We start from the raw sequence: 20,064 nt of genomic DNA on the forward strand, positions 1-20,064 counted from the left end.
GGACACTAGTTGCTAACACACTCAGTAGTAAATGGACAATACACTTATCATTTAGCTTCTTTTGACCGCAATGAACGTTCTATATTACCTTGATTTGAAACTCAAATTTTAAAACTTATAACAAACAAAATTGCCGGTTTGATATTGGGTTGCGTCGTTGGTCTGGACGTTTTCTGCGATAAATGAATCATTACTTCAAGTTTGCCACAGTTATTAGCCAAAGGTTGACAAAAAAAAACTGAAAAAAAAAAAACAACTCAACACAACACGACAAAACAAAGAAAAACAACAAGACTAAACAAAGGGGCGCTAATCATATTTACAAAAACCACCAGGTTAAAAATTTTAGGCACAATCGTTTCTATTTAGCTTGTTTTCATGTAAGATGGATACGTGTACAAATGTACCAACATCAACTAAAGCTCCAAAAGAGCAGGTAAAGTGTCTCTATTCAACCGGCAGTCACTGAATAATTTTGGAGATGGTGCAAATGGAACGACGTGTCAGTGTCATTTATTTTCCGACCGTATTTCCTGGATTTTCTTTCGGTAAATAGTGAGCATCCTAGGTCTCCAGGAAGAACTGATCGAACCTTGCTCCATTATCGAAATACAAATCCATCCTTTGCAGTTGGGTATCACTCAATCTACGCAAAATTAAAACTCATCTTTTTATGAATATTTAATTTGAAGTTGAAACAATTAGCAAGATTTATATTGCCAATTCTGAGGATACTGATGTCTAAAGAAGAAATGAAGTGATTTTCTCATGAAAACAAGGTGTAAAGTAGCTACATTCTCAGCCACAAATGTTGAAAAGGCAAGCTTCTTTCCCCCACCCCCTCCCCCTACTCCCCTTCGATGTTCCCAGGTTGATTTTTAGTAAGCCGGAGTGAAAGAAAAGCTGTGAACGCAACATTGCGGGAGGAGAGGGCGGTGGAGGGGAGTACATACGGTGGGACCGTAGTATATCAGGTATGTTAGGTATGTTATTACCAAAAATTGTAACTAAGCGTGTAGCGTTATTTCGGGTAGTTCGCCTTATTAAGAAGACTGTCAGTTTTGTTTTTTAAGTTTTCAAGCACTCAGTAGAACCCTACACGGACATGCAGGAAAAACCGACAGTCTTGCTAATTTCCTCCTACTTACTCTTAACTTTTCATTTCTCTATATTTTTTTCTCATAATATATGGATACATAGTAACTAGTAATGGTAACTAATAATTCGTTTCCAGCAAGCTTGTTATGGACAGAGGAACCCCCGAGGCCGACACAAGTTTTATCCGGTTTCAACATTTCCCTCAAGTGGAATTTCGAGCCTGCGGAGAGCTTCTTGTTCCTGATTGTAACAAGACAAGTTCTTACATCGAATTCGAGTGAGCAAAACATCGCCTCGAAACTGAACAATGGAAGTTCACACATTTATGACGAGTTTGTAGATCGCGCTGAGTTGTTAGACATGGCAACTATTGTTTTGCGCAACATGACAGACTCAGATCAGGGAGGATACTGCTGTACAGTTTTCACCTTAGAAAAGATGCACACAAGTTGTGTGGATGTCCTGATTTTGGGTAAGTGGAACTGTTCATTAATGGAGTATTTAACTGCAGGCAAAAGTTGTCCTGAGTCTTCTTGTAGCTAAGTGATTCAGACTGAGTATCTGACCGGTGTGTTGAAATGGTCATCAGGATGGGTTCGTCTCCATTCTGAACTCACCATTTTCTCTTTGAAATTCTAAGCTTAAAACAGCTTTATCTAAGAGTAAATTTGATTAATATTTCCTCTCGTCCTCGAAAAAGACGAATGTTGTAACTGTACTCAAGAAAGAAGTTCGTTTTCCAAACTTCAATGTGACTGCCTACGTGCGTTTTTTTTTTGTTTGTTTTTTCCTATTTATTTTTTTCTTTTCTTTCGTTTTTCTGTTTTTTTTTTTGTAAGGAGTGCTTTTGCATGAGGAATGGAAAGGAAAGTTTGGTTTTATCAACTGTGTAAGATAATTTGGCCACGATGAAAAAGATTCGAGTGCTACAGTTTCCGCGCAACGTTAGCACTCGAATCTGTTTACGATGGCCAAATTACCTTATCAATATTTTTGATAAAACAACACCCGTTTCCACTCCACCACCGACGCAGCACCACAGTTTCTTTAGACACTAATTTCCCTTTATATTGAGAAATGGCCTACCTTAGTGCTTCAATTTCTGATTCCATTTAGAAGTTAAATTTTAGTCTATGATGGCGGCGTTACCGCGCAAGGATTTTGTAAAATAGTCCCGCTTTTCTTTTTGGGTTCATAACTATTGGCCTTTTTTAATTTTTTCATCGATTTATTCAGTTAACAACATAGTTTCATTCATTTAATGCCATCTTATACGAATTTATTTAACAGTTAGCCACTAAAGAGAACCTTTACTGAGACAAAAGCGAGATGCATGCTGTGTTAAGTATACATAATTGCAAACGACCCAAAGTAGTCAAGAATGATTGATAGAACCTGCTACTGGGCTCGGCAGGCTCTTTTTTTGCCCTCGACGTTTTAGTGCAAATTCGCTCCGCGTATAGACCTTCGGAAAAGGAACGGGTGGCTCACATTTCATTCTACAAAGGTTTGGTCAAAATGTATGCGATATACGACCGCATAATGCGTCGCAACTTTTCCTTATCTCATAAATGGCGTCATAAAGTACAAACGTGACATTTTTTTTATAATTTGTGCATTTATAAACGAGTTCTTAAAATTTAATGAGCTTATAACTTAAATAATATAATTTTTAAACAAAATTAGCCTGATAAGTGTCTAAATCAAATATAGCGTTTAAAGGCAGTATGCTTTGAAATTTGAGGCTCTGACATCAATGCCATGGATTCTGCAATAGTTGAACCAATACATGTTAACGAAACTAAACCGTGAAAATACTAAACGATCAATAATTTATTACAACGTAAGCAACATTTCTACAGTAGCGGGTGATAAAGTTTACGTTCACAAGCAACAAAAGAATTCGCAATAAATAAGCAAAAAGGGCAAAAATAAAGGTGTTACAACGTTCAATTTTATATCACAGTAACAGGTATTCGAGTTTCTTTTTTACTGGCGAAGTACTTTCTTTTTCGTCTTTTCGAACCCCGCCTTCGGTGTGTTGCCTGAGCGCGTTGTTCAGCTTGTTGACGAAATACGAGTCTTCTTTGATCTATTGAAGCGAAAAAGTCTTGATCATGATGACTGCAACACGTACACCATATGCAAAGAAATACTCCGACTGTGCACAGTAAAAGCGTGAGTGAAGTCAAAATAGAGTCGATCTCGTTGAAATTATTACGACCAGTCTCTCTGGAATTGTTTTGATCTGTCCTTCCCCGTATGGCCGCGACATTCGCATGGCACAGTTGTGGAACAACTGCCTGTAGTAATGCGCCAAAAAGAAGATAGATAAAAGTCCTCGAAGAGCTTACCAGTTTATATCGTGTGATAAACATGGCTCTTGATTCGCTGTTCTTGGATTTACTTGTGATATGGAAGAACCATAAAACTGCTAGTCTCAATTCTGTCAAACTGTAACGAGTACGAAGCTTATTCAAAATGTGATGTTCAAGCAACGGAAGGGAAAAATATTGCAATCCTTATAACAAATTCCCAACCGCAGACAGTTAACTTATAAATGTAAACAGCGCTCGCTATGTCAGTGCAAAACATGCCCAGATGGCAAATAGCGCACAAACTAATTAATCAAACCTTGGACGAATTCCAGTCTCCTACATCGAAGTGAAACCTAACGACAACTGGTGATTTTCAACTGACTTACTGTTTCTGGGCTGGTTGCAAACATAACGTAGCAATAAAATCCGTTCTTCTTTAAACTGTTAATAATGCATAAAACCTCAACGGTGCGGTGTTTAGGCGTCGAATAAATTCTGAGACAAGGTCAATCAAATGGCATCATTTGTTTACAATTTCATATCGTAAACAACTTTTACTTCCTTTATAGAAGCCTTAAAAGTGGAACGGGAGGGGGGTCATACAAATTTCCTCCGATTATGTTGTAAGTTTTAACAATGCCCCCTCGTTTTCGGCAATCAGTTGACAACGTTTTTTAGGCAATTAATCATCCAGCAAAATATAATTAATGTTAAATAAGACTGATTGCTAAAAATTGTAATTGAGAAAGTCAGAACTCACTCCCACATCCCTAATTACACGTATTTTTCTTCCCGACTTCCCGTCCCGATTTGTACCTTAAGCTCAACACCTATTGGCTGCTTCAACTAAATTGAACCGTTTTGCGGTACATCAAACTGGGTCATTTTTAAAACGAAACGACACCCATTGTGCAAAACAGAAAAAGTCGTTTTTCTACTTAAAATTTAAATAAAATCATTAACAACTACCCATTTTTTAAGCTTGTTGGGTATAAATGTAAACTTTTCTGATTGGCGCACGAATACAACTCAGTTTTCTCGTCATTATCAATTGTAAAAGATATTTTGAAATGATAAAGTTAAGAGGGATTAACTCGACAGCCTTTTTGTTTTCAAATTGTATCTCGGCTTTATTTGCACTGGTGCCAGTAATCATCAGCCCGTAGCTATCGACAAAGACTTCTCTAGAGAGACAAGAAACATTCGTTCATTTACAACTGTTTTGACTCAGATCAAGTTTGTGAATGTGAATGCATGAATTAAATGTGTCTTTTTAAACGGAAACTACTGGCGGTACTTGTTAATTATGACCGGCGTTACATTTTGAACTTTAATTTCGTTAATTTCATTGTGTTGTATAAGATGGCCATAATCGTTAAGCCAGCTAATAAAACTTTGAAACTGCAAATAGTTTGAACCCAGGAGTCATGTCATAAGTTCGTAAATTTTGATCATCCGGGTGAGTGTAGTCCTGAGAAGGACCGTTTGGGGTGACTTTGACTGACGTTTCGACACCCTCAGCGGAAGTCATCTTCGGATTCAAGTGAATTGTGGAACGTCAGAGGTGGTAATTTATATGTCTCTGGTTTTTAACCTGATTGGTTAACGAAGTCGAGATGTTATTGGTCGCTTGTCAGTAAACCGTGATGTTATTAGCTGTGAAGACTGTAAAAAAGTGATAGGTGCGTTTTGATCTGTCTTTTGTAAGTCAAAAGTCCGTGGGCCTATTGTTAGTCAAATGTACATTGTTTGTCTGTTTCTTTGCCTATAACGATGCTTGATTTAAATACGTTACAAAACGACAATGATTTTTTTACAGTTTGGACACTTGGTTGCCTGGTTTCACGGCTGTTACTGCGCTTGAAGATTTCATGAAAGGAAGTGCTTACTAATTGCACTGGTTTCCCAGCACTGATCCCATCTTTTCAGTTTCACTGCTTACCGTTGTTGTGTGTTCGAAATTTAGGGTCGTTAGAGGAAACAGGAAAAACTCAGTAACCCAATATATCATCTGGAAATCTGATGGCACTAAGTCGAAGTCACAAAATCAAGATGGCCGACTACAAAACGATAGATTTTTTGGCCATACTTGTAAAAGAGCATACATGATACTCTAAGCCCAGGAACAAGATTAATGATATTAGGTAACCAAGTAGTACTCCTTTTCTATGATGGAATACAACGATTGGTGTCTGGAGCTCTTCCAGAATGGATTCATTAATTCTGTTCTTAGTTCAATACACTATTAGTATAAGGCGATCGTTTGCCCACCAGATAATGCGTGATTTTTGGTATTGATTTATTTCTTTAAGATCAGGCACCACTGCCCCATCCCCTGTCGTAGGGGATGAAAAACCTCGGTCTCACTCTGAGTAAGGATAATTTAGATTTACCTTTTTTTACCTGAATCTCTTAATGCAACAGGGAAACCGACAGCAACAGTGATCCCAGCAGTTCTCGCTGTCAATCAAAGTGACGTGGCAACACTGAAATGCATAACGTCAGGCAATCCCTTACCCAATATCACGTGGACGAAGGATGGTGACGCGTCATTGATCTTGTCAACGGACAAACAACTTACATTTAACATAACTGGCAAGGCAAGTGAGGGGAGATACCGTTGTACAGCTTCAAATGGAATTGGTCCTCCCAGCTACGCCACAGGAGATGTAATTGTTAAGAGTGAGTAGTTTTAACAAAGGTTCAAGTTTGGATTTGTAAAGAGTAGAGGTTCTCCTAATTAGAGCTTGTCATATTATGCCGCACCAGTATAGTCTTGGTTAAAGAGAGAAGTTAATACAAGTGCCATAACTTACAATATTTAACTCAGTTCTTTTTTAGTGCCTGCGAATACGTGAAGTCAGCTGTGATATGTGAAGAGGCAATGGTTAATCAATTGCTGATTTCTTAAGATGTACGTCGACGAGAAAATGTTCCATTTTTAAGGTCAACGATTAGAGCGCAGACTCTGGCGTCGTGACCTCAGACAAGAATGTTACTCCACATTGTTTTCCTTCACTGACCTAAGTGAGTGTCAACGGAAATTCGGCAAACTGACGTGCAAGTCTAACAAAAGCGCTGAGGGTAACACTCTACTCTATTTTCACCAGCTGCACTCATTGCCTAATGCCCCTAGCTAAATTAATTGTGACTGAAGCCATCCTCAGACCTAAACACAGTTGTAGCTTTCCGATTAGCTCAAACAAAAGGCCACTAACACTCGAAAGGTCAGCAGTTGAATCTCTTTACGGTGGCCAAGTTACCTTGCCAACTCTGCTGATAAACCAAACATTCGTCAGTTTCCACTCCCCAGGGACGCAACACCACAGTTTGTTTGGAAACTAGCCCCATTATCCATGTGTGTAGAGTAGATTATCGCTGGGCGGGTATGAGGGAGGGGCCCAAATGAACATCTGGTGTTGAATAATCGAAAAGAAAATAAATACTAAGAAACCAGCCTATTTACACTTAACTCATCCGAGATTCTTACAACGGACTTTCCCAAGAGCCAAGCAGAGAGTAGTAATACTCCTGGTCATTTCATAACATGTGTAACCTAATTTATGTCTCAATCATGTTGTTTTTGTGCTTACCTTATAGATCATCAGCCAGTGAATACATCGTTTATTTCCTGTTCACCTGATAACACGGCCTGGGTCCAGACAAGCATTGCATTCAACTGTTCCGCAATCGGCAGTCCATCTATTACATACGTGTTTTATCACAACGGTAAAGTAATCAAGATAAACAGGTCCGGGTATCACAAATTATGTCACGTCAGACTGAGCCATGCTGGCACGTACACCTGTGAGCCAAGGAATACGTTTGGTGTTGGAGAACGACGCACGATCCAGTTTTCTGTTTACGGTTAGTTTGAATTTTTGACGAACATATTGTATTGTAAACAACATAAATTTAATAGAGCATGTCGTCCCTTCGATTACCTTCGTCTCTGCATCTTGCAAGTAACAAGGCAGGCCAGAGGTTTGTAAGTGTGTTGCTAGAAATACAACTGAGAGTGAAGATAGTTGGGGGAGTGAAGCCACATCACACCAAGTTGGCCTTAGTGTAGGTACTCTCTATCCTCTTAGAAGTAATGCAATGCAATGTAATGTAATGTAATGTAATTTAATGTAATGTAATGTAATGTAATGTAATGTAAAGTCTTTATTTACCGAGGGTAGATGGCACAAAATAGCGTTTATAAAACACTAACAAGCAAGTGGCCCTCCTAAAAATAAAAGATAAAATTAAATATAATATAATAATTTGAAAATGCTGTCTTTTTTCAGTGGGCACATCTGCACTCTTCAGTCTTTACTTCACTTTACGTTTGCATCAAATACACGAAACTGAGGATTCAACATGCTAATCGTTGACTTTTTGATTAAGAAAGTGAGTAGCTTAATTTCACTTCATATTGCAGAGGAGCCAGCTGTAAACGTGGTCCCAAGAGAGTTAAACGTCACAGAGGGAAGTCCAGCACTTTTCATGTGTAATGCCACAGGAAGCCCACGTCCAAACGTCACATGGACAAACATGTTCAGTGGGGAAGTTTACACCGGAGATCGGCTTTTTATGAATAGTGTCAGTAGAAATGACAGTGGAGATTACCAATGTCTGGCCAGCAATGGAATATCAAGGCCAACCAAGGATACTGCATACTTAAATGTACTTTGTAAGTACAGTAGTCATTACCAGAATTTATTCGGAGATAATTTATTCATAAATCACAAGGGTCTTTAAAATGGCTTCTCGGCTTAGAAAAGCGTGTGCGACGTTCGACAGAAAAATTCAAACAATTCTCCTTTTAATATAATAACTGTGATTAATTTCTGCACGTCAAATATTAAAACGATAAACCTTCAACGCATTGAAAATAATCTGGCTCACCTTAAATGTAAGTTTCGGACAGAATTTTGTCTGTTCAAAGCACTCTCCCGTTGACCTGCGTCTCCGTGAGTCGTTCAATGGCAAGTAAGCTTTCCAAAATAGACACTTTCAAAAACATTCTTTTAAGGATAAGTCCAACATACAACGAAAGGCGCCAACTATAAACATCATCAATCGAACGCTTCAGATGTACAGAGCAAAGCACTACGGCTTGAAAATGGATTAAGAAAACCAGTAAATTGCTTGTTTCAGCACTGCTGGGCAACCGCTGCCTTCTCGACAAATTTGCCTTAGGAACCAGGCTTTTGCATTGGACCGCTGTTATCTCTCCCCCGAGGCCAAGAAACTAACGTAACGAACAAAACAAAAGAATGAAACATTGGACATCCGATTGAACATTTAGTGACTGAGTAATTCAATTAATGAACGGATGCAGTAAATAAGTGGGGGAAAATGATAGAAGGAAGAATTAATAGAATTAAATTGATAAATTTATTACAGATTATTGTCAGTTAAGGATTGATTGACTTAATGACCGAGTGAATGAATCAAGGAACCGAGAGCGAATGAACGAAAAAATCTTGAATAGATGAATGAATGAACGACTGAGTGACTGACTGAGTGACTGACTGACTGACTGACTGACTGACTGACTGACTGACTGAACGAACCAACGAACGAACGAACCAACGAACGCATGGATGGATGGATGGATGGATGGATGCATGCATGCATGCATGCATGCATGTATGAATGAGTGAATGAATGAATGAATGAATGAATGAATGAATGAATGAATGAATGAATGAATGAATGAATGAATGAATGAATGAATGAATGAATGAATGAATGAATGAATGAATGAATGAATGAATGAATGAATGAATGAAGAAAGGAAGAAATGAAGGAATGAATAAATGAGAGATTTTATTATTATTATTATTTTTTTTAAAGATGCGCCTACAATAACCAACACAGCCGGACCAAGCATCACAGTGAAACAGAATCATTCGCTGAAACTGTACTGCCATGCAGATGGAAATCCACAGCCAGTTATTACTTGGACATTACTGGACAACAATCAGGCAATGGATGGTGAAGACGAACGACTTAAAATAAACAGTATACAGAACTCAGACTCAGGGGTTTACTTGTGTACCGCGAGCAATTTTCTGGGCAATGACTCTAAGAACATAGTCGTGGATGTGTTGTGTAAGTATGATGGTCACTTAAGAGAGGTTGACACTTTAATAGGGAGGTTCGACCACAGCTGACAAATAGCGATTTTCACTCATTGATAACTGTTCTTTACCGGAATAGTGTATAGATTTACGAAAGTTTGGTCAAGAAAGCACGTGAGTAGAGAGAAGGTGAAGCCTTTGGACATAACAGTGATTAGAGACAAAAGTTGGTCTAATATGATCCTTCCAATGAGCTGAGATATATGCGTTATTGACCAAGCGTGAGGTCAAGATGGCTGGATATTGGCCAAGTTCTTTTTTTGCGTTTTTATGGACCGAGACGAAGTCGAGGTCCATAAAAACGCAAAAAAAGAACGAGGCCAATATCCAGCCATCTTGACCGAACAAGCTTGGTCAATAAAGGATTTATTATATGGCTTTACCTTCAAGTTAAAACTACGACAACAAAACAAACTGCAGGACATGAAACTGCTTTACTCGGAAAGAAATTCTTCATAGCCGGCCGGTGCAAGATTTATTTTCAGTGCATTTTTGGATTAGCATGTAATCGTGGAAAACAAGGAATCCTAAAGGGCTCTAACTTTATAATGGCTTAAAGGGAGTATACAATTATTGAGCACGAAAAATTTAGATTTTCGCAATAGCGGGAAGATTTCAATAGAATCCGGCATACTCGCCATTTTCAGCCGATCGCGCGGTGGCGTAAATAATAAACATTTTTACACAGTTTTCGGCTTCCAATCATTAATTCTTGAATGAAACAAGAGGATTTTGAGATTATATGCAAACATAAGCCGAAAAAAAGAGCGGGTGAATCAGAAAACTGGGCGAAACTTTGCAAGATTTTGTTGTTTACAACAAGCAAGACACGGCTAAATTAAAAACGTGAGCTTCTTCGGCGAACTTGAAAAAAAAAGAAATTCTTTTCTGAACTGCTCTAAACACTTAACGCAACTTCCACTACGCTATGATTTAAATACAGTCATCAGCAAACCTAGAGAACTTATTAATTTGGCACTCGACTTGAGACAATAAGTTTTACAAAATCAACTCCATCTAAAATACTACACGCAGAGCAACTCACCGATTCAACTCACATTCATTGTATTGTAGCTGAAACAAAATTTTCACTACACCAGGACGATTCCATTCTCTTTCCTTTCCTTTAGGTAAATGTTGAGAGAATTAACCGAACTTTTTAGTGAGCGTTTTCCCCCAAAACAACGAGAAAATCGAAGAAAAGATTGCATTGTTGTTGGGAATAAACTTTCGATGCCAAGCGGACGGGCAACGGGTAATCCCGAGCGGGCAAGATAGCTCCATCTTGCCCGCTCGGGTAGCCAATCACAGCGCAGGATTTGACTCATCTTGCCCGCTCGTGGAGCCAGCCATATAATAAATATGCGTTATTGACCAAGCGTGAGGTCAAGATGGCTGGATATTGGCCAAGTTCTTTTTTTGCGTTTTTATGGACCGAGACGAAGTCGAGGTCCATAAAAACGCAAAAAAAGAACGAGGCCAATATCCAGCCATCTTGACCGAACAAGCTTGGTCAATAAAGGATTTATTATATGGCTTTACCTTCAAGTTAAAACTACGACAACAAAACAAACTGCAGGACATGAAACTGCTTTACTCGGAAAGAAATTCTTCATAGCCGGCCGGTGCAAGATTTATTTTCAGTGCATTTTTGGATTAGCATGTAATCGTGGAAAACAAGGAATCCTAAAGGGCTCTAACTTTATAATGGCTTAAAGGGAGTATACAATTATTGAGCACGAAAAATTTAGATTTTCGCAATAGCGGGAAGATTTCAATAGAATCCGGCATACTCGCCATTTTCAGCCGATCGCGCGGTGGCGTAAATAATAAACATTTTTACACAGTTTTCGGCTTCCAATCATTAATTCTTGAATGAAACAAGAGGATTTTGAGATTATATGCAAACATAAGCCGAAAAAAAGAGCGGGTGAATCAGAAAACTGGGCGAAACTTTGCAAGATTTTGTTGTTTACAACAAGCAAGACACGGCTAAATTAAAAACGTGAGCTTCTTCGGCGAACTTGAAAAAAAAAGAAATTCTTTTCTGAACTGCTCTAAACACTTAACGCAACTTCCACTACGCTATGATTTAAATACAGTCATCAGCAAACCTAGAGAACTTATTAATTTGGCACTCGACTTGAGACAATAAGTTTTACAAAATCAACTCCATCTAAAATACTACACGCAGAGCAACTCACCGATTCAACTCACATTCATTGTATTGTAGCTGAAACAAAATTTTCACTACACCAGGACGATTCCATTCTCTTTCCTTTCCTTTAGGTAAATGTTGAGAGAATTAACCGAACTTTTTAGTGAGCGTTTTCCCCCAAAACAACGAGAAAATCGAAGAAAAGATTGCATTGTTGTTGGGAATAAACTTTCGATGCCAAGCGGACGGGCAACGGGTAATCCCGAGCGGGCAAGATAGCTCCATCTTGCCCGCTCGGGTAGCCAATCACAGCGCAGGATTTGACTCATCTTGCCCGCTCGTGGAGCCAGCCATATAATAAAAATCCTTAAAGACCCTTAAAGGAAGCCGACTGAAAAGGTCTTGAGACAAATAAATAGTGAATCGTCAATTGTCTTCTAACTCTCCAGTTATTACATGAAATATTTCGGTCAAAATATAACGATGACAAAACTTGTGCCCGCTATGATTTGTCCTCCGTCTGACTCTCAGCAATTTTATTTTCTGGAAGGTTTCACTGGAAGGTTTCCACTGTTTCTTTCAATGTTCTTTCTTGGACTATCTGGATTTTCCTCTGAAACTTTTTCGAATCTGTCTTATCAAGCTGGAAAGAAGAAAGTGTGTAAAATGTTTCATAATAAAAACTGGATTTGTCGGTTAACAATCACTAATAGTTCAATACTTTTTCTTTTTGAGTACCTATTCTCATGTTTATTTTTCTTTCTCTCTCGCCTCACCGTCCGCGCTTGTGCCTCGGCGCGCTTCGCGACTGGCTAAATATACGCCTGTGAGGTAGGCCTACTTCTGATCTCATAAGCAAAAATGCCCCTGCAACAACAACTGATAACTAAACAACAAGCTAGTATCAAGGAATTTCCTTAAAGAGATAACAAGCCATAATCATTGTTTAGTGATTCTTCCAAGACGAAAAGGGAAGAACATAAGCAAAACAATATATATCATAAACAAAATATACTCTTACAACAGCAACTATAAAAGAACTACTCTTAACACCCGAAACGCAGAACGTCTTTTAAATAAAGTGATTTTTAATTATATTTGTTACAGCAACCTCTGATAGTCCAATCATTACACATTTGGAATCCGGAAGCTCTTTCATCCGCGTGACTTGGAAACACCCAAAAACTAAAGGTGGAATAGCCGTGATTGGCTACTTAGTTCAAGCAATTGAGAAGGGCAACCCAAATAAGGTGCTTAACTGCTCTGACGTCACTTACAGTACGTTTCGTTGCACCATACATGGACTGCAACCTAATACGACATACGTAGTCCGTGTGCATGCCATAAGCGCAGAAGGCCTTGGATCTGCGACCCACGAGAGTATAATAACAAAGTACAAAGGTAAGCAATTAAAGATAATTTGATGTATGAGTTTAATACTTCTTAAGAAATTTCTTTGTCCATTTTTCGAAATAGGAAAATAAACAAAAACTACCAATCACGGAGGAAGAGCCTTAGTTTGTATGCATTGCTGAAGACGTACTTCCTTTCCCCGTGTAAACGCTTCCCGTTGTTTGAAATTATGTACTAATCTTTAGTTAATTAGTTAGTGGTAAGACCAGCAGTTGTTAAACGTAAAAAAGCATACAACAAAACACCTTAAATCTGTGGTAAGGCTTAAAAGAAATGAATTTTCAAAATTTTTAAGATCAGTGTTTTGCATGCCCAAACAATGCCTAAGGCTTCAGTCGAGGCTTTGAATTTAAAAATTCCAATAACCCAGAGTCTCTCCCGGCGCCCACCCGCTGACCAAAAAGCCTGAGGTCCCTGGGTACGAGATTGGGCTAACTATCCTTCTTTTGTCATAAATCATAGAGATCAGTTCGCACGGCATGTGTTAATACAACTTACATTTTTATTTAATTCTTTCTCAAATTGGTCAACTTAAGGGTATTTCAACAAGGTAAAAACCAAGAATAACAAGGGAGCGAAAGAAGGCATTTCCACAATGATGCTGGTTGCCTTAGTAGCGGCCATCGCAGGGGCCATTTTCCTCATAGTTGTAACCGCTGTACTGGTGAAGCGCTGTCGTTCAAGTGAAAATGGTAAGTTTGCCTGAAACTGATTAGTTCAGTAAAAGACTATCTTATTCAATATACTTATGCTGCCAAGAACTTGAATGATTCAATGTTTTTTGCAACTTGTCTATGGTAACTACAAGGTTTCGAAGTTAAGTTAAGATCTATGCTGGTAAGGTATACATTTTTTTTAGCCTAAAGGTAACAGAAAATGAGATATCAAAAATTGTATACATTTTTGCTCAAGTGTTTCGACCTTTGGACAGTACTCGGCCGCCCTCCATTCCTCCATAACTAGCAAAACGTTTGGATTTCCTATACCTAAGAGACAGTTGCTCATTAGAAAAATATGACAAGGAATGAAATTGCGGGCTTTTCATGCTTGGTAAAATATTGTTGCTCAGCACCTAACGTCTTTCTTGTCTCTGCTTTGCTCTTTCTTTCAGGGAATATCACGAAGGGATAAACTACGAGTGGCTGGAAGTGGTTTCGTTTGTTTTTTTAGCTTGCAGCACTTGCTATAGTTAAGGAAAACAAAGACAACAAAGCAGAGCCGGTATCATACTGTACTGACTCTGATAACCTATCTGTTCTTTGTGATTCACTATTGCATATCTACAAGAACGCAGTCTTTTGTGATCAAATCGTAATCTATGTTTTAAGTTGTAACATGTTTTAAATAAAGGCAACTGAACAGTCACTACTTCTCGTTTTGGTCTCCATTTATAATGTAAATCATGCCATATAATTATAAAGTGGTTCCAGTTGTTATCCTAGGCCTGTTAACTCTTAGGCCTTAACGACGTCCCCCTTGACTTCTCCCTTCTTGATGAATTTTGTCCTTTATGTCGGGTGACGCTAGTATTGCTCTGATATAGGAGCAATAGAAACCTGGCTGATTGCCAGAAAAAAAAATTGTGATCATTTAAGTCAAATGGTTCAAGTAGGCGAGCTTACCATTTATAGGAAAAGTCTAGTTGGTGTACATGTAACCGTTGCATAATGGTAATAGATTTTTCGAATTCGACCGACCATCCGAATGAGATTGCGCTCACCTTCACAAGTACATGGCCATACCATGTTAAAAAGGACTACAGCATATCGGATCTGAAAAGATCTACGGTCCAAAAAATAAAAGCAAACAATCTGCAAGGAACCGCACAACGACCTTGTGAAGGAAAGTTTTGCTTTTCTCATTTAACCTATATTGCGACAGCGAGATGATATTTCAGTTCTTTTGTTCATTGTTCGTAGTCACGCGCTATGACGTGGACGGATGTCTGACCACTGAACTGAAAGCTACCGAGCAGAACTTCCCTGTGGTGCTGTTTATTATGACGTGCAAGCTTAAGGTAGTTCTAACCAGTTTTGAGTCTGTGGATGAAATCACTAAGTGTGACCATGCGCAGTAATCTCCAGTGGTGCTGTTTATAATTAACAATTAGATTACGAGCTCAAGATTTCTATCGCGTGATAGCTGATGAGGGCGCAGCCCGAATCAGCTATCACGCATAGAAATCGAGAGTGAATAATCTAATTGTTTTAGTATAAATCTACTAAATTATCTATATCCTCATCGCAGACACTTCGAAAACGCGAGGAAGCGGTCGCCATTTTGTTCAAAACCGCTACTCACTATCTATCACAGAATAGATAGCGAGTAGCGTAGCCAATCAGAGAACGACATTCGTGAAAGAACACTAGTAGATCTATACTAATGCTGAGTAGAAGGGGTTCAAAATTTTGAAAGCGTGGATGAAATCATAAAGTGTGACCATTCAAATTTAAATTACTGAGCGAAATTGAAATTTCCTGTGGTGTTGTTTATCCTAAGTTTTGAATCTGTGCATAAATGACTAAAGCGTCACTATTTAAATGGACGCTATATTAATCAGCGGCTTTTGCCTGGCGGTCCGTTTATGATATTCGTTTGTACAGGTTCATTATTTGAAATGGCGACTATGTAGACTGATAGTCCTTGGAGAGTGACTGAATTGAAATGCGAACTGATGAGTAGTATTTACTGATGTGATGTTTGCGTTTAGACTGCAAATAACCTCTTATTTTTTCGCATTCATAGTACAGCGAGGGAAACTGATGAGCGCGCGCGAAATAAGGCCCTCTCCTCGCGTGAAGCGATTTTCGTGTGCGCGCGCGTGTTTCGCTCTCTCGCATCCCTGAGAACACTTCTAGTAGTCAGGTTTTGACAAATTTCGGTATTCTTGGCCATGGTAAATACTGGGAATTTAATACAATATATTTCCTTTAGTCAAATAGAACGCTGCATGGGGTCCTCTACACAAATTATTGTCAGAGCAGGTGTCCAACTGGTTATCAACAATATTTCAGGAAATTAAACATCCGCTGTGAGTGAACGGAAATCACGTTTGATATATTTCAGCTGTTTTGCACTCACAAACAGTTCGCAGTGGCCTGGAATCTTCGATCCTACGCCTCTTAATAACCAGTGAAAAATGGGATCTAGTCTCCGACTCAGGCTTGCTTATCGAAAATTGTCCTTACAAGTATACTTGCTTTGTTTGCCGACGTCGAAAATATATGGACTTACTAATATCATACACACACAGCTTGCTTGCCTCTGTTTCATTTATTACCGCAAGGACAAATTTGCGCGTGATTTGCATAATGAAACACGTACACCACCATTTTCTGCATTTTCTTGTGAGAACTTGGCTCAGTCTGGTAGCAAATAATTAGTAGGCGTTCGGGGGACGTTACAGAGGCACAATATGGTGAACGTTTGTGCGATTTTCTTTTTCTTGGGACAGCTTTAGCTCCCGGGGGGGGGGGGGTACTCCCTTATATGGGCTATTTAGGTATGTGCGGCGCCAAAGGGTATGGTTTTTCGGCTGTTTTTGTCATAAATAGGGTATCGATTTTAGCCATTTTGCCGCTATTTTTGGTCATAAATAGGGTATAGATTTTTGCAGTCTAGTCCTGGGTTCATTTTTTCTTTTAGAGGAAGCTACTTCAGGTCATAAATAGGGTCGGGAAAATCGCAGATTTTGGTCACAAATAGGGTAAGGGTTTTGAGAAGCGGGCCGCACACCCCTACCCATTTTTTTTTGGAGTACCCCCCCGGGCTTTAGCTACATTAACCCCTATATTTGCCATCCATGTCCTTAAACTGTTTTCCATACACTTTTGCAGTTCTTGTTGAAAATAAAATCGTTTCTTTTTATAAGTATCATGAAATAGAATTGACAGCCGCTTAGAGAACAATCCAGAAATGGAGATATGAAACGGACGTCGGCTAATGACAAATGTTAATGTTTATGTTCTTTCCATACGTAATCATTCCACCTCTTTTTGGCCAATTTCCATTGGCGCCAACAAACACTAAACATAAGAATGCCTTTTCATGGTTTGTAGTGGCTAGAAAAATTATTTCATTTGAATCCCCTCCTTTTGAATTTTATATCATACCCCGGAGTCGGCAATATAGAGTATCATACTGATCATACAGTCAATGTCAGTCACAGCTGCGATAAAAAGCCGGCGGCGTGTTTTGCCATTATTTGAATAAAACGAAATTGCTGCTTTAACGACATAGGGTAAAATATGGATTGGGACGTTGGACGCTTGGACTAATTTTTGGACTATTGTCAAGACTATATTTTGGACTAACTTCTGGACCAACTGTTTACCTGATACTTAAAGAAGTGTAGTTACCCAATTTTTCTTTGGTTGAGGGTTGGGAAAAACCGAGAATAAATTTTTACAAGCTGTTCGTGACTGGGGAGTGGTGGGTGGTGGGTGATCATTCCTTATATTCTCATGACCTCAGGGATTGAATAAGCATTGATATTACATGGCCAAATTTGATGCTGATCACTGTCTGACAATAACATTAATGTTCAGTCAAACATCTTAAAAGGAACTTAATTACCTTTGGTGATTGGGTGACAATATTGCAACCGGATGATCAATGCAGCTGAGTTGACATTCACTATTTTTAAACGAAACAATTATGTCGTTGTTTTTTCACAATATCTCTCTGGGTAAAAAAAGATCGATTTCCTTGATAAACACGATCAAATACAGATTCACTCAAAGGTGAGTTCCTCGCAAAAATTTCAATCGACATAACTTTTCGCGTTTTTTTTTTTCGACATTTTAAAAAAAGATTTCGTGAAAAATGGTAAAAAATTTTCTCAACTTTGGCAAATTTCTTTTGTCTTGAATCGTCTTCCTTCCTTCCATTGTACACCGTAATGGGAGAGTCCTAGATACACATTTAAGTGAAATAAAACTGAGCGATTTTGTTCCAGAAAAAATAATTGCGATTTGTTGTTTCCCAGACTATTTTAACCAGTCCACAGATTCATTATATTCAGTTCCTCTCAGTATCAAAACATATCAGTTGTTTTACCACTTGTTGTTTTATCAGTTAAGAAATATTTCTAATACTAAATATATTTTTAAAGCAAAAACATGAAGCCTTCTCGTCTTCATTTCCTTGTTTGTAAATTATTCACCGATGCACAGATGCTGGCTGTAATTATTGTCTGCATGCGACATCGGTTCATAGAATATACACGAATTAACGTAACGTTTTTCGCTAACCATGCAAGGGAAGCACTCTACTTCTTTGCAAACATTGAATATTTAGGATTCTTTTTAGAGCCTCTCGAAATCCTCTGTTGCGATAGAAGTATATTATTGGATTAACAGCAGAGTTTGCAAAACTGGCAGTCACACAAGCGATATAATCAACACCAAAGTTTTTGCTCCGTTTTGTGGCAATGTGATAACCAAACGGGACCCAAAATAGTGCAAAAAAGCCTATGACGAATGCGATAGTCTTTGCTAGTTGTTTGTCCTTTTCTTTGTTCACTGCCTGGTGATTTTGAAGCTGTCTTCGCCTGAGAGAGTTCTGTTTCTTGACGGTCATGAATATTGCCAAATAGCAGATAATCACTAATGTATATAACACGACGATACCGCTTAAGATAAAATATATGTACACAAATTTGTCGTCTACAAAGGCGTCCAGCATAGGCACAGTGAGGGCCAAAAGCCAATAGAAGGTTAATATGGACTTTAAGATCGTTGGAGTGACGATGATTTTGTACTTCATTGGTTTTAAGATGACACAACATCGGTCAACACTCATCGTGGCTAAAGTTAAAATAGAAACTGAACATGACAAGTTTCCAATAAAGCGGGCAGCGTGTTCAGCTTTCACAAAACAGATTCCACCCAGTTTACCCACAAAAATAGAGATAGCCAATGGCTGACTTAATAATGTGACCATAAGGTCTGCAAGGGCTAGATTGACGATGCAGTAGTTGGATATGACACGTAAACTTGGTGTGAGAAGAATGGTGAGGCAAACAAAGATATTACCTAAGCTTCCGATCAAGCTTATTAAGGTGTTAACGGCAATAAAGAGACCTCCATCCAGATAAGTCAGCGTGCACCTCTCTGGACTTACTTTGATGTCGGAAAACATCAGTGACCAAGCTTGGAACTTTTCAGATGATGCTGAAGGCAATGTCCACTTTGTAGTTATTACCTCGCTAGGCGGAAGATACCATTTTTATCGCTCAGTTGAGCAATAGCATCGAGAAAAACACCAACACATGTCTAATCCAGCCAGCTTGAGAAAAATTGTATGTTATCTAGAGCGACGCTAATCACCACTGTTAATAACAACAAAGGTTATGCTGTTTGCTATCACCCAGTTGGACGATATTTTATCGTACAGGTCTACCAAGTCAAATTTTCCCCCGTCATGAAACGGATATTACATACTTCCATATATGGTGACAACAAATGAATTAGCAAATATAGATGGTTAATTTGTTCATTTACAAATGACATTTATTGTCAGATGGTACAGCAAGTACTTAGTACTCCTTTCTAGATTTACAATGAGTTATTACATATATTTAATCAAACGACTTTGTACCTTATAATTGCCTAATGGAAATTCATGTAATACATCAAACACGAAGAAGACTGTTTCATTCTATTTACAAACACTGAGAAGTGAGTTGGAAAAAAAAAAAAAAAACACCGAAGCACAGCTGAGTTTTTTCTCTTTAAAACCAACTTCGAGGGAATAGAGTGTTTTCACATGACGTCACGACGGCCATGTTGGTGTCCCAAACAAAACCTCTGGGCCCAGTTGCTCGAAGCATGGTTAGCCCGGGTTAAATACCATAACAACCTATAGGTTTTAATACCTCTTAACCAATGGTTAGCGCTAACCATGCTTCGAGCAACTCAGCCCAGGTTTTATGCAAATACTT

The 20,064-nt window shown here is 38.7% G+C and overlaps 2 protein-coding genes across 2 annotated transcripts; one reads left to right on the plus strand and one right to left on the minus strand.

Moving 5' to 3' along the window:
* The first annotated feature begins 6,979 nt into the window (after nucleotides 1-6,979).
* LOC146457909 (neural cell adhesion molecule 1-A-like) lies at nucleotides 6,980-14,952 on the plus strand. The gene is made up of 6 exons (XM_085091401.1): nucleotides 6,980-7,283; nucleotides 7,843-8,094; nucleotides 9,264-9,521; nucleotides 12,816-13,109; nucleotides 13,658-13,813; nucleotides 14,233-14,952. Exons 1-6 carry the CDS (start codon nucleotides 6,980-6,982, stop codon nucleotides 14,250-14,252), a joined length of 1,284 nt encoding a protein of 427 aa, XP_084947527.1. The 3' UTR covers nucleotides 14,253-14,952.
* A 3,178-nt stretch (nucleotides 14,953-18,130) lies between these two features.
* Nucleotides 18,131-19,434, minus strand: LOC146457910 (adenosine receptor A2b-like). The gene has a single exon (XM_085091447.1). The coding sequence runs from the start codon at nucleotides 19,260-19,262 to the stop codon at nucleotides 18,369-18,371; it is 894 nt and encodes a 297-aa protein (XP_084947573.1). The 5' UTR covers nucleotides 19,263-19,434; the 3' UTR covers nucleotides 18,131-18,368.
* Nucleotides 19,435-20,064: the final 630 nt, after the last annotated feature.

The sequence above is a fragment of the Pavona decussata genome, unplaced genomic scaffold, assembly GCF_977016875.1.
Source record: "Pavona decussata unplaced genomic scaffold, jaPavDecu1.1 SCAFFOLD_236, whole genome shotgun sequence".
Taxonomy (NCBI): Eukaryota; Metazoa; Cnidaria; class Anthozoa; order Scleractinia; family Agariciidae; genus Pavona; species Pavona decussata.